This window comes from Mustela erminea, chromosome X (assembly GCF_009829155.1).
Source record: "Mustela erminea isolate mMusErm1 chromosome X, mMusErm1.Pri, whole genome shotgun sequence".
Lineage (NCBI taxonomy): Eukaryota > Metazoa > Chordata > Mammalia > Carnivora > Mustelidae > Mustela > Mustela erminea.
In genome coordinates, this window is record NC_045635.1 from 17,635,012 (window position 1) to 17,648,566 (window position 13,555).

General features: G+C 40.5%; 1 protein-coding gene across 1 annotated transcript in view; it reads left to right on the forward strand.

The window, feature by feature from the left end:
- The window catches only part of PHEX (phosphate regulating endopeptidase homolog X-linked), a 204,100-nt gene that overhangs the window by 37,380 nt on the left and 153,165 nt on the right, over positions 1 to 13,555 (forward strand). The window contains exons 4-7 of the mRNA XM_032330228.1: positions 400 to 486; positions 1,552 to 1,778; positions 10,226 to 10,294; positions 13,011 to 13,127. Of these exons, the coding sequence (XP_032186119.1) occupies positions 400 to 486; positions 1,552 to 1,778; positions 10,226 to 10,294; positions 13,011 to 13,127 (500 nt within the window). The remainder of the gene's footprint in view (positions 1 to 399; positions 487 to 1,551; positions 1,779 to 10,225; positions 10,295 to 13,010; positions 13,128 to 13,555) is intronic.

Below are 13,555 nucleotides of genomic sequence, written 5' to 3' on the forward strand. Positions count from 1 at the left end.
CCTGATGAAATTGCGTCCTTTGAGAATATTACTCCGTGCAGAAACAAAGAACAGAATTCAGTTATTTTTGGTTCTTGAATAAATGAATTCTGTTTCTTTTTATGTAGGTGGCAAAAACATTAACCCCTGCAGCAGGTCCAGTCTGAGTCGGAAATTGAACTTCAGGTTTCTCTGAATTAAGAGAACCTGGCAAAAGAGAAGGTTAATTTTTTTTTTATTTGAACCTCAAGCAACTTGGACTTGGTCGTGCTGTCTGTATATCTTTTATAGATGTATCTTTTCCAGGGTTGTCTGTCTTTACATTTAATTATCCGGAGGCCGGGACTGTGGTTATGGAATGACCTCTAAGTTGCACCTTGTATGGGTGGATACTAATGAATCCTTTCTTAACCTTCCCAGCCCTTTTGGAGAAATCTATCAGTAGAAGGCGGGACACCGAAGCCATACAGAAAGCCAAAATCCTTTATTCATCTTGCATGAATGAGAGTGAGTAATAAAGAAAATAACTGAAATATTTAACACCCTATCCTTCAGAGACTCTATTAATGTTTAAAGATGTTCTTTAAGGAAAACGAGAACTACTAAGATTCCGATTAATGTTTAAAAGTGTTGTTTGAGAAAGGGAACAATTCTCAAGGACTGAATCTTGACTCTCCCTGTCTTAATGTTCTGTTGCTGGCTTGATAGAAAAAATAAGAAAATAATTTTATTTCTTTGGCTTGGATTCCTTACATAGCAGTTCCTCCATGAGAAACTTGGGTAGGGTCAGGAGGGCAAACCCCACCATATGTGGTGTGGAAATGAGAATCTAGAGGCCCTGTCCGGTGTGAGAGGGAGCCTGGGAGAGGGGGCATTTGGGAGTATTGCTGTATCCCACAGAAGCTTACCCAGGCCTAGGACAATCCTGATTCCCAGGTGGGCCAGGCTCCTTCTGCTTCTCCATCAGCCTAACAGACATCTTAGGTGGGTGTCTTGGGCCTGTCTTGGCGTCTTGGGTCTGATTGGGGTTAAGGTTAACACTTGCCATTTGATCTGGTGTGTTTCCTCAAGACCACTGTAGGAAGAGAAGCCAGTGCCTGTGGGAAGTGTGTTACCTTGTTTAGAATTTGGGGTATTATTTGGTGAGCTGGAAGAGTGTGATAATAGACGGTCAAGGAGTCTGGAAGCATTAATTCACGTGTATTGGGGAGTGGTTGGTTTTACTGAATGGTTTCTTTTACTTAGGAAAGTACCCTATATCTTGCAGGGTATGCTCAGCCTAATATCACTCATTGGGCTGTAACAAGCCCATCTTTTCTTGTCGGGAATATCCAGCAGCTTCTGTAGTCCGCTTTCCTGGCAAGAATACCTGGTTCAGGCAGTCACATTGAAGTGTGAGCCATAGCTAGTTCTGTCTCTGTGGTCCTGCTCAGTCCACTGCATCTCTCTCTAACAGGTGAAATGTGAAGTTGGGGTCTTATAGGGAATTTTCTTTAAGAAGATGTACTTGCATTCTAGTTTGGTGATCCAATCTGCAATTCTAACTCTTTCTTTGTATTTGCTCCCTTTCAGAAGCGATCGAAAAAGCAGATGCCAAACCATTGCTACACATCCTGCGACATTCCCCTTTCCGCTGGCCTGTGCTCGAATCTAACATTGGTCCCGAAGGTATTTGGTCGGAGAGGAAGTTCAGTCTCTTGCATACTCTTGCAACGTTTCGTGGTCAATACAGCAATTCTGTGTTCATCCGGTTGTATGTGTCCCCTGATGACAAGGTGTCCAACGAGCACATTTTGAAGGTATAGTGAGGATTTGTTCATTCTGTTTATTCAGTCCAAGGTCAGCCTTTTGGGTTGTCTTTCCGGGGAGAGAGACTCATCCTACCTTAGTGAAATAAGAGGATAAAAATTCTGTTAAACATCGGGATCTAGAATATTCCTTCCTCTCAGATTTGCATAGTGTAAATCATTAACAAACCAATTTTGTCAGCCTTTCAGGAAGCTGGTGGGTAAATTTAAGTCATCTCTGACCTGGTCCTCAAATATCTACTCTGAGCATGTGTGGGGTCCCTAAATTCCAGTGGGGAGCAAGCTACAAAGACTTTCTGAGCTCTGCTCTTCCCCACACCTACTCATTCCCCTGACAGAGAAATAATACTGAAAGATTCATCAATGACACAGCTTGGCAAGGATTCAAATACATTTCTTAAAATTGTTTTGTGTCTTGATCCTACTCTTTTTTTTCCTTCCATAGTTACTTTTTCCTCTTAAGATTTTTAAAAACTTAATTATTCGAGAGAATGAGTGAGAGAGAGCAGGAGTGAAGGGAGGGCCAGAGGCAGAGGGAGAATCAGACACCTTGCTGAGCAGGGAGCCTGATGTGGGTCTTGATCCTGGGACTCCAGGATCATGACCTGATCCAAAGGCAGATGCTCAACCAGCTGAGCCACCCAGGCACCCCACTTCCACAATTTCTTTGACTAATAATAAAAACTTTATTGAATCACTAATTTTTTCCTCCCAGTCTGTCCTTTGTCAAACCATCAAATATGAGACTGACGTGCTACCTACTGCGCTAACGAGGCACCTCAAACCATCAAATATTAGTGATATATTGATGATCAAGTCATAGAAGTAGAACAGCTATTAAGAGTATATTACTCTTTTCTGCTGTAAGTCAACTTTTTAAAATTTTTTAGTTGAGATCTACTTTGTGATCCAGGATGTGATCTATTCTGGAGAATGTTCCATTTGCACTAGAGAGGAATGTGTAGTCTGTTGCTTTGAGATAGAATGTTCTGAATGTATCTGTGATGTCCATCTGGTCCAATGTATCATTGAAAGCCTTTATTTCCTTGTTGATCTTCTGCTTAGATTATCTGTTCTTTGCTGTGAGTAGGGTGTTGAAGTCCCATACTATTATTATATGATTGTCGCTGTGTTTCTTTGATTTTGTTATTAATTGGTTTATAGATACTAGTATATATTATTATATATTAATATAATGAGGCTCCCATGTTAGGGGCATAGATATTTAAAATTGTTAGATCTTTTTGTTGGACAGACCCTTTAAGTGTGATATAGTGTCCTTCCTCACCTCTTATTATAGTCTTTGGCTTAAAATCTAATTTGTCTATTTTAAGGATTGCCACCCCAGCTTTCTTTTGATGTCCATTAGCATGGTACATTGTTTTCCCCCCCCTCACTTTAAATCTGGAGGTGTCTTCAGGTCTAAAATGAGTTTCTTGCAGAAGGATGTCAATGGGTCTTGTTTTTGTTTGTTTGTTTTTAGAGATTTTATTTATTTATTTGACAGACAGAGATAACAAGTAGGCAGAGAGGTGGGCAGAGAGAGAGGGGGAAGCAGGCTCCCTGCTGAGCAGAGAGCCCGATGCAGGGCTCGATCCCAGGACCCTGGGACTGATGCAGGGCTCGATCCCAGGACCCTGGGATCAAGACCTGAGCAAAAGGCAGAGGCTTTAACCCACTGAGCCACCTAGGCGCTCTGGTCTTATTTTGCTTTTTGTTTTTTGTTTTTTTGTTAATCCATTTTGATACCCTGTGTCTTTTGATTGGGGCATGTAGCCCATTTACATTCAGACTAACTATTGAAAGAGATGCATTTAGTGCCATTGTATTGCCTCTAAGGTGCCTGTTCATTGTCTCTGTTCCTTTCTGGTCTGTTACTTTTAGGCTCCCTCTTTGCTTAGAGGACCCCTTTCAATATTTCCTGTAGGGCTGGTTTGGTGCTTGCAAATTGTTTTAGTTTTTATTTGTCCTGGAAGCTTTTTATTTCTCCTTCTATTTTCAGTGACAGCCTAGCTGGATATAGAACTCTTGGCTGCATATTTTTTCCTCATTTAGTGCTCTAAATATATGATTCTAGTCCTTTCTGGCCTGCCAGGTCTCTGTGGATAGGTCTGCTGCCAATCAGTATTTCTACTTTTGTAGTTTATAGTCTTCTTGTCCTGAGCTGCTTTTAGGATTTTCTCTTTGACTCTGAGCCTTTAAGTTTTACTCTTAGATGACGGAGTATTGACCTATTTTTATTGATTTTGAGGGGGATTCTCTGTACCTCCTGGATTTTGATGCTTGTTCCCTTCACCAAATTAGGGAAATTCTCTACTATAATTTGCTCCAAATTCTCTACTATAATTTGTCCTCTCTCTCTTTCTTCTTCTGGGATCCCAATTATTTAATATTGTTTTATCTTATGGTATCACTTATCTCTTGAATTTTCCCCTCATGATCCAGTAGTTGTTTGTCTCTCTTTTTCTCAGCTTCTTTATTATCCATCATTTGATCTTCTATATTACTAATTCTCTCTTCTGCCTCTTTTAGCCTAGCAGTAAGAGTCTCCATTTTTTATTGCATCTCATTAATAGCTTTTTTTAAAATTTCAACTTGGTTAGATTTTAGTTCTTTTATTTCTCCAGAAAGGAGTTTTTATTTTTCCAGAAAGGGATTCTCTAGTAACTTCTATACTTTTTTCAAGCCTGGCTTGCATCTTTATAGTCATCATTCTGAACTCTAGTTCTGACATCTTACTAATGTCCATATTGATTAGGTCCCCAGCAGTCTGTACTGCTTTTTTTTTCTTTTTTTTTAGTTTTTTTTTTCTGTCTTGTTATTTTGTCCAGAGAAGAACAGATGAATGACATAACAAAATGCCAAAAGGGTAACAATGACCCCAGAAAAATATACACTAACCAAATTGGAAGAAACCTGAAACCAGGGGGAGAAGAAAGGGGAAAAAATATATGATTAGGCTGGTGAATAGAACAGAGCCACACACTTGATTTTGGGTGTATTTTGGTCTGTTAGAAGAAACTGCCTCCTGGGGTGCCTGGGTGGCTCGGTGGGTTAAAGCCTCTGCCTTCAGCTCAGGTCGTGATCCCAGGGTCCTGGGATCGAGCCCCTCATTGGGCTCGATCCCAGAATCCTGGGATCGAGCCCCGCATTGGGCTCTTTGCTCATCAGGGAGCCTGCTTCATCCTCTCTCTCTGCCTGCCTCTCTGCCTACTTGTGATCTCTGTCTGTCAAATAAATAAATAAAATCTTAAAAAAAAGAAACTGCCTCCCCAAATTTTAAAGAATGAAAAACATAAATGTTTATAAGTAAGAATTAAACATGATGAAGGGATAGAATATGACTATAAGGATGAAAATTAGAAAAGATTTTAGCAAAGGAATTGATAAGATAAGCACTTGGTTGAAAAAAGAAAAAAAAAAGGAGAAAGTATGATCTGGCTGGAGACTACAACAAAGCCATATGCTATATTTATGTTATATTTTAGTATGTTAGAGGAAATTGTATCCCAAAATTTTAAAGAAAGAAAAATTTACATGTATATAAAAAATATGGTTAAATACAATGAAGGGATAGGATATGACTATAAAAATGGAAATTAAAAAGGATTTTTTAAAAAAGGTATTGATAAGATAAAATAGTTAAGATAGGTTGAAATAGGAAAGAGGAAAAATTTCAAAATATAGAAAAAGAAAAAAACGAAAATTAAAAAAAAATTAAAAATTTAATTTTGAAAGACTAAAGAATCATGGGAAAAAAGGGCAAGAATTCTGTGTTGTTGTATTCCCCTGGCTCTTTGTTCCTCCCTCTTAAGAGAAAGGACTCTCTTTGGGAAGGCACAGCACTGTGGTGATTCCTTTGGGTGAGCAGGTGGTACTTTTGGGTAAAGAAAAAAGGCACCTCTCCAGTGGGCAGAAGCATCACCATGCCAAGGCCAGGCAGTTTGGTGAGCAGGGGTTGCCCAGACCCACCCAGGGTCTTCTGTCAAGCTGCCCTGTGGTGAGATGGCACAGTACTTGTCACAGGCTGAAATGGGAGAAAGGAAATTAAACAAATATAGGAAACAACAGAAGTGAAAGCCCCCAAACATACCTTGCCATTTGGGTTTGGGTTTATTTTATGTAAGGAGATAATAAGAATGAGGACTTTAGGGACAATAACGAACTTGAATATGTGGGATCCTGAAAAAACATTTGGAAGACCAGGTTGTCTAAGTATGTGTTACTGAAACTGACTTTAAATCATCATTAGTGGCCTGCTTTTTGTCTGACTTTTTAGCAAAATCTGTAAGAATGACAAGGAGAGACCCTCTTGGAAATGAAGTTTCCAAGTTTGCTTTGCCTTTTTTCCCCCTAAATCTTAATTTGGCAGATGTTTCTTTTTGCGTTAGTGCTTTGTTTCCTAACCTGAGGTTTGTCGTAGTTAGAGAAAAAAAAATCATCTTTGAGTTCAATATGTTGGATTTCCTAAACACATACTTTATTTTCTACTTGGGATGTTCAGATCATTTGTAAACACAAGGATTAAAAAACCTGCAATAACGCAGTGTCCTAATGTTGGTCTCTTGAGAAAGTCTTTTGCCTCAAGAGTTTTTATGTTTCTAAAGAGATTTAGTTGTCAGACCTTATTCTGTTTGGTGTATTTAAAACGTTTCCTGGAAACCATAATAATGTAGAGGTTGAAAAAAGGTCCAGTAACTTCTCTTGAGTCATCCAAACTTTTACAACAAGTGAATTTAACTTCATTTCTTCAGAGGGAAGCTTTGGCTTTCTTGATGTTGTCTATTTAGTTTCCTTTCCTATGAGACTGAATCTCCAAAGACTGCTCCAAGTTGTCCAGATCTAATTGAAATCCAAAGCATCTTAATCATAATATTGTGTTTCACGATTCTGGCTTACTTAATTTTTGGAAGAAATGGTGGTAGATTGGGAGTTTTAGTAGGATGAAGCCAGGCTGGCTTATGATGTGGTTGTGTGGGGCCAATTAGAGAAGATGGTTGAACACACAATTTAAAGATTTTAGTAATACACGCAGGCAAGATAGATGTTATGAAAATTTCTTTTTTTTCTCCTTGAAAGAAGAGCAGTGTTTTTCTTTGAATTTTCATAACATCACTAACTCTTTTTTTAACCCTATTTATTTATTTATTTGGAATTTCTTTTCAGTGTTCCAGAATTCACTGTTTATGCACCACACCCAGTGCTCCATGCAATATGCCCTCCTTAATACCCACCACCAGGCTCACCCAACCCTCACCCCCCCAAAACCCTCAGTTTGTTCCTCAGAGTCCACAGTTTCTCATGCTTCATCTCTCTCCTCCGATTTCTCCCAACTTCCTTCTACTTTCCATCTCCCCATGCCCTCCGTGTTCTTAACTTGGTCTTTGTAGTATTTGTTGCATATGAAGGAGTTCCTCATGGAAAACTGTGATCCTATACCAATCTTACGTATTAAAGAAAAAAAGAAAATATTTGAGATACAGTAAAATAAAGAACTAGAATACATAGATAAAAATAATGTAGAGTTACATAAATTAATGATACAGGCATGTAGGATCCAGTTTCTATTCAGTTGCTACTAATTTTTGAGGTGTTACTTAGATTTTGTATGTTCTTAATTTGACTTAACTTTTTTCTGTGTGAATCAGATTTAAATTTAGAAAATCTGCTGTTGGGATTTGTTTTATTCAGTCTCTAGGCAGTTGCTGAAACTCAAGAAAGAACAGCCATAGATTTAGAGAAGATTCTGGAACTTAAAAAATAATACTTATTTTTAAATTTACGTACAATGAAATTAACTTTTTGTGATGCATGTGTCTATAAGGGTTTTTTTTTTAAAGAATTTTTATTCATTTGAGAAAGTGTGCATGCGTGTGTGTGAGAGCACAGTTTGGGGGAGGGGCCGAGGGAGAAGGAGAAGCAGCCTTCCCGCTTAGGAGGGAGCCCAAAGAGGGGGCTGTGTCCCAGGATGCCAGGATCATAACCCGAGCTGAAGGCAGACACTTCACCGACTGAGCCACCCAGGTGCCTCTAGAAGTTTAGACAAGTGCATAGAGTCACACAGCAGTTCCATCACCCCCCCACAAAATTCCCTCATGTTGCCCCTTTGTAGTTAAGCACTTTCCCCATCCTTAAACACTGTTCTCTGTCCCTGTAGTTTTGCCTTTCTCAGAATGTGAGTAAAACTTGCCTGTGTTGTTCCATATATCAGTAGTTCATTCCTTCTTGTGGCTGAAGACTGCTCCGGAGTGTGTCACAGTTTCTCCTTTCACCAGTTGAAGAGCTTTTGGATTGTATCCAGTCTTTGGCGATGATGAGTAGAGTTACATGTGGGTTTTTGTGGGAGCATGAAGTTTTTATTTCTCTTAGATAACTCCCTGGGAGTGGGATTGCTAGGTCATATGTAAGTGTATGTTTAACTTTTTAAGAAACTGTCAAATTGGGACGCCTGGGTGGCTCAGTTGGTTAAGTGGCTGCCTTCGGCTCAGGTCATGATCCCAGCGTCCTGGGATCGAGTCCCACATCGGGCTCCTTGCTTGGCGGGGAGCCTGCTTCTCTCTCTGCCTCTGCCTGCCACTCTGTCTGCCTGTGCTTGCTCTCGCTTCTCTCTCTATGACAAAAAAAACACAAAAAACAACAACAAAAAAACTGTCAAATTGGTTTCTCTTTCTCTCTCTCTCTTTTTTTTTAAAGATTTTATTAATTTTGTTGACAGAGAGAGACACAGCAAGAGAGGGAACACAAGCAGGGGGAGTGGGAGAGGGAGAAGCAGGCTTCCCACTGAGCAGGGAGCCCGATGCAGAGCCTGATCCCAGGACCCCAGGATCATGACCTGAGCCGAAGGCAGATGCTTAATGACTGAGCCACCCAGGTGCCCCTCAAACTGGTTTTTGAAGTGGCTTTGCCCTTTTGCATTCCCACCAGCAGTGTGCGACTGATGCAGTTTTTCTACCTCCTAGACAGCTTTTACATTGTCAGGTTTTGCTTGTTTGTTTGTTTTTGCCATTGTAATGACAGGTAGTGGTATTGTCTTGTTTGTGACTTACATTTTCCCAATTATTAGTGCTGTGAACTTACTTTCCATCTTCATATCTTGGGCGAATTGTCTCTTCAGATCTTTTGCTTGCTTTTAAAAAGGGTTGTTTTCTTACTGTTGCATGTTGAGGGCTCTTTATATATAAATCCTTTTTCATATATGTAGTTTTCAAATATTTTGTCTCTGTCTATAGCTCTTTTTATTTTGACAGTGTCATTCACAGAGCAAAATTTTTTAATGATGATGCAGTCCAATTTCTTTTTTCTTCTATGGATTGTGATTTTGGTACTATGTCTAATAACTCTGTCTAGGGGCACCTGGGTGGCTCAGTCAGGTGGCTCAGTTGGTTAAGTGTCTGGCCTTGGCTTAGGTCATGATTTCAGGGTCCTGAGAGCAAGTCCTGTATTGGGCTCCCTGCTAAGTGGGAAGTCGTCTTCTTCTCCCTCTGTGTTCTCTCTCTCTCTTAAGTAAATAAATAAAATCTTAAAAAAAAATCTTTGTCTAACCCTAGGTCACAAGAGCTCCTCCTGTATTTTCTTCTAGATGTTTCATAGTTTTAAGTTTTACATTTAGGTCTATGATCCATTTTGAGTTAATTTTTGTGTAAGATGTGAGGTATGGGTCAAGGTCCATTTTTTCTTTTTTTCTGCAAGTGGATGTCCAGTTGTTTTAACACATTCTTCAAAAAGACTGTCTTTTCCCCTTTGATTGCCTTTAAGGTGTGAAATTGTTTAATTTGAGAAATTATGCTTTACTTTTCCATAATAACTCCGATTATTTCATTGTCTGATTGTTATTTGTATTTTTATCACCTATCCTAAACTTTCAGAGAGAGTTCTAAATTTTGCAGAGATTTCTCAAAGCAGAATTATTTGATTCCTTTAAAATTAAAAAAAAATCAATCAATTCAGCACAATATTTTAGGGGTATGGAGGTAGAAAATCTGGATAATCAACTCCTTCTGGATTGGCATTTTTGTAAAATACTGCAGTGTGGAGAATTCCGGATCTGGTGACAGGAGACAGTGATTCTCCTCTGAGCTCTGCCCAGCCATGTGACCTTGGAAAAGTCACCTATTTCTTTGGCTTTTGTTTCTCCACAAGCAGGGGGAAAACCAAAGCATCTCTAAGACCTATTTCAGTTCAGATAACTTTGATGCTATTCAGTATTGGTAGAGCCTCAAAAGGGTTAGAATCTATGAAGTAGGGGCCGGTCTCTGATACTTTCTGATTTCTGTCTTTGCTGAAATACGTTTTGCCTGTCGCTCTGAGTGCAGGGAACTGTTTCTGTACTGGTGACAGAGACTCAGACTCTCCCTGGGATGCAGATTCCATGATTATTGTTAAAGTGGTTGGTAAGAATTTCTATTATAAGCAGAATGCTTTCTGCTTTGTTTCAACAGCTGGACCAAGCAACTCTCTCCCTAGCCGTGAGGGAAGACTACTTGGATAATACCACAGAAGCCAAGTCTGTAAGTTTTCCTCATATTCGACACTGTGCCCTGTCAGAGTGTTGTTGGGTTCATAAATTGCTCTAAAATCCCTGACTCTTTATTGGAAATGAACAGCGTGAGTGTTTAATGACCATGTTGCCAATGCAGGAAGCAGAGGCTTTTTATTCACTCAAACAAATGGCACTCCCTCTCTTTGGGAAGTCTGGGCATCAAGGCTCCCTGCCCTCATGATGGAGCCGGGGAGACAGCACACCCGAATGAAGCAACCAAGAAATGAGCCTGCAGCCTTTCCTTAGAACTGTAGAGAGCTCACTGTACATTGCAGAAGTAAACTGTGGGATTTTCCTGGGTTCACATAGTTGGTGAGTGGCTCTCAAATCGTATGGCTTAAGAATCACCGGGAACATCCTGTTAAATGTCGATTCTTGGGCTGCAGCCCAGGAGAGGCCCATGTAGGAGACTTGAAGTGGGACCCCAGAATCTGTTTTCTTAACAGATGCCATGGGTTAATCCAAGGTTAATGAGGGCCAGATGGGGGGTGCCTGGGTGGCTGGGAAACCTACTAGTTTCCTGGAGATTGGAGTAGAGCTGCTTCATTCCTGACACTTTAAATTCATTTTGGAAACATGGTTGAATTTCCAAAGGAGTCCCAGACCCAGGGGATCCTTGACTAGGGAGTTCACTGGTTTCTGGGCCAGCCTAAGAATGTAAGAACTTAGACTGGGAAGTGTTGGATCCCAAGGAAAGTCCCTGCCCCTTTGCTGATACTAAACCTTGTATCTAGAAGGTTCTAGAGGGCAGGAAGCTAGGTAAGATCTTAGACAATTTCCTCGGTGAGGACACTCATCAAAGAAGATTTGCATGTTTGTATTGTTCAACAGTGGATAGAAGGAACTTTTGCCAGTCTGCGGGCACCTACCTTTTTTTTTGGAGTCACCACTCTATCAGCAACCAGGCTTGAAACCGTGTAACCAATCAGTCAAGTCCTGTGGATTCTACTTCCAAAATCTCTGTTCCCTCTGGTCCCCCCTCTGTCTTTACTGCTCTAGGTACTCGATGTTAACTCTCGTCTTGACTACAAGTAGCTTTTAACTGTTACCTCCTCCCCTTTGTTTCACTGCCTCCTCAGCCCCAATGGACAAATTCTCTTCTTAGAGCATAGCTCCCAGCATGCTTTTTGCTCACATGCTAGGCTCCGAATTCCTTAGAGGGAATCCAAGGCCTCTTCATGACGTGATCCCAGAGCATGTTTGCGGCCTCATTTACTTTTGTTTTTCTCCCAATAAAGGCAGCTTGTGCACCTCACAGGAGGGCTCCTCACTGCTCCTTCCAGTGCTCTGTGCTCATTCCTCCAGTCTGGAATTCTTCTCTACTTTTTGAGTTCCCAAATGCTTAGCAGCTTTGTTAAGGAACTGATTTTGGTGTCTCTAACACTGCAGTTAGTAATTTCATGTTTATTTCCATCACTGGATTACACACTGAGAACCAGACTCATGCATTATGTAATTTTTTCATCTGTGCCCCCCATAAGCACAGAATGCCTAGCAAGACATCCTCTACATGTGTTAATGGAATAAATAATTTCTTAACTTGAGTTGGGAATTAGAAAGCATCGTTTCTTTTTTCTTTTTTTTTTTAAAGATTTTTTTTTTTAATTTGACAGAGAGAGGTCACAAGTAGGCAGAGAGGCAGACAGAGAAAAAGGAGGAAGCAGGCTCCCTGCTGAGCAGAGAGCCCAATGTGGGGCTCGATCCCAGGACCCTGGGATCATGACCTGAGCCGAAAGCAGAGGCTTTAACCCACTGAGCCACCCAGGTGCCCCGAAAGCATCGTTTCTGATTAAGATTATTTGCAAAGCTTGCTTACTGATTAGCAAATATTTATTAAGACCCTGCTATATGCCAAGCACTGTATAAGTCTCGAGGTCATAAGCATAGCAAGAATAGCATATAGAATCAAGATGTAAGGAAATCGTAGTCCCATAGCACAACTGTGCAATAGTTTATGATGTGGTGTATTGAGTTCTCACAAATATGTCTGAAAGGAGAGGTTACCCTCAACAAGATTCTACAGTTTCCACAGAGAAAGTTCCCTCTCCAGTGCCATATGAATAGCCTGAAAATAGGTTTACGAACATGCAGAGGGGAAACTCTGTATTTGCTATTTGCTGGGTTTCTCTTTATCATTCCTCTCTTCTTTCTTTTTTCCCTGAGTAGTGAGGAGAACTTTGTAAAATCCATACAAAACTGAAGAGACATAGGGCTGCAATCACTGGTCCTTTATTGCTTAGTGTGAAGGTGGATACATTGAGCTGGAAGAGAATCAATCAGTTTCCACTAGTCTTCATGGATCATTCCTCCTGCTTTTAGCACCTCTTCTTTCCCATTATTTTTATTAAAACCTCATTGCCTGGAAAGAGGAGTCTGACCTTTAACTTTCCATTCTGGGCTTATTTGGAGATGTTTCATGTATCTATAATATCACTGATTGCCAGAAAACTAGTTCCCTTGATCCTTGGTGGCTGGTGTCTTTGTCTCTCATGGAAGCAGCACCCCCGTAGCTGCCACTCTTCTTTGTCCCAAAGTGGTTGGTGGATGGTTCGTTTTGCCTCATGCCTGAGTATAGAGTGATATTGAAGAGCATTTACTTCCACCTGCTGTTTTTGCTCTTCTCTGTCCCTGAAACGTACTTTCTAATAGGCTGTCATGGTCACTTGCTTCTTTATCTCTTACAGTATCGGGATGCCCTTTACAAGTTCATGGTGGACACGGCTGTGCTTTTGGGAGCTAATAGCTCCCGAGCGGAGCATGACATGAAGTCAGTGCTTAGATTAGAAATTAAGATAGCCGAGGTAAGTCTTAATGTAAACTCTTTTTTTTTCCTTCTCCTTATTTTAAAAGAAGTATACCATAAGTGAGAATATATATAAAAATGACATTCTGTGGCATTGTCCTTTGGGTCCAAGGTAGAGCTCATAGCATCCCCTCTGGAAAGGAACAGGAAGAAGAACCATGACAGAAAGAAGAGCTCTTCTTTCCTTCTGCCTCCCTGCTTTAAGTCCAAGGGCCATATACCTCCCAGCCGTGGCCAAAGAACAGCATCTGGGAGATCCTCTGACTACCTTTTCCTGAAAGACTTCTGTGTGGTTCCTAGAGAAGAATAGTTAGTTAAGAAATTCATATTGATTTGGCCTGAGTGAAGGTTATTTTTCATTTAGTTTACCTTTTATACCAGTTCCACTCAGGCTCAGTCTGACCTAAAATCGGGGCTTTGGGAAGT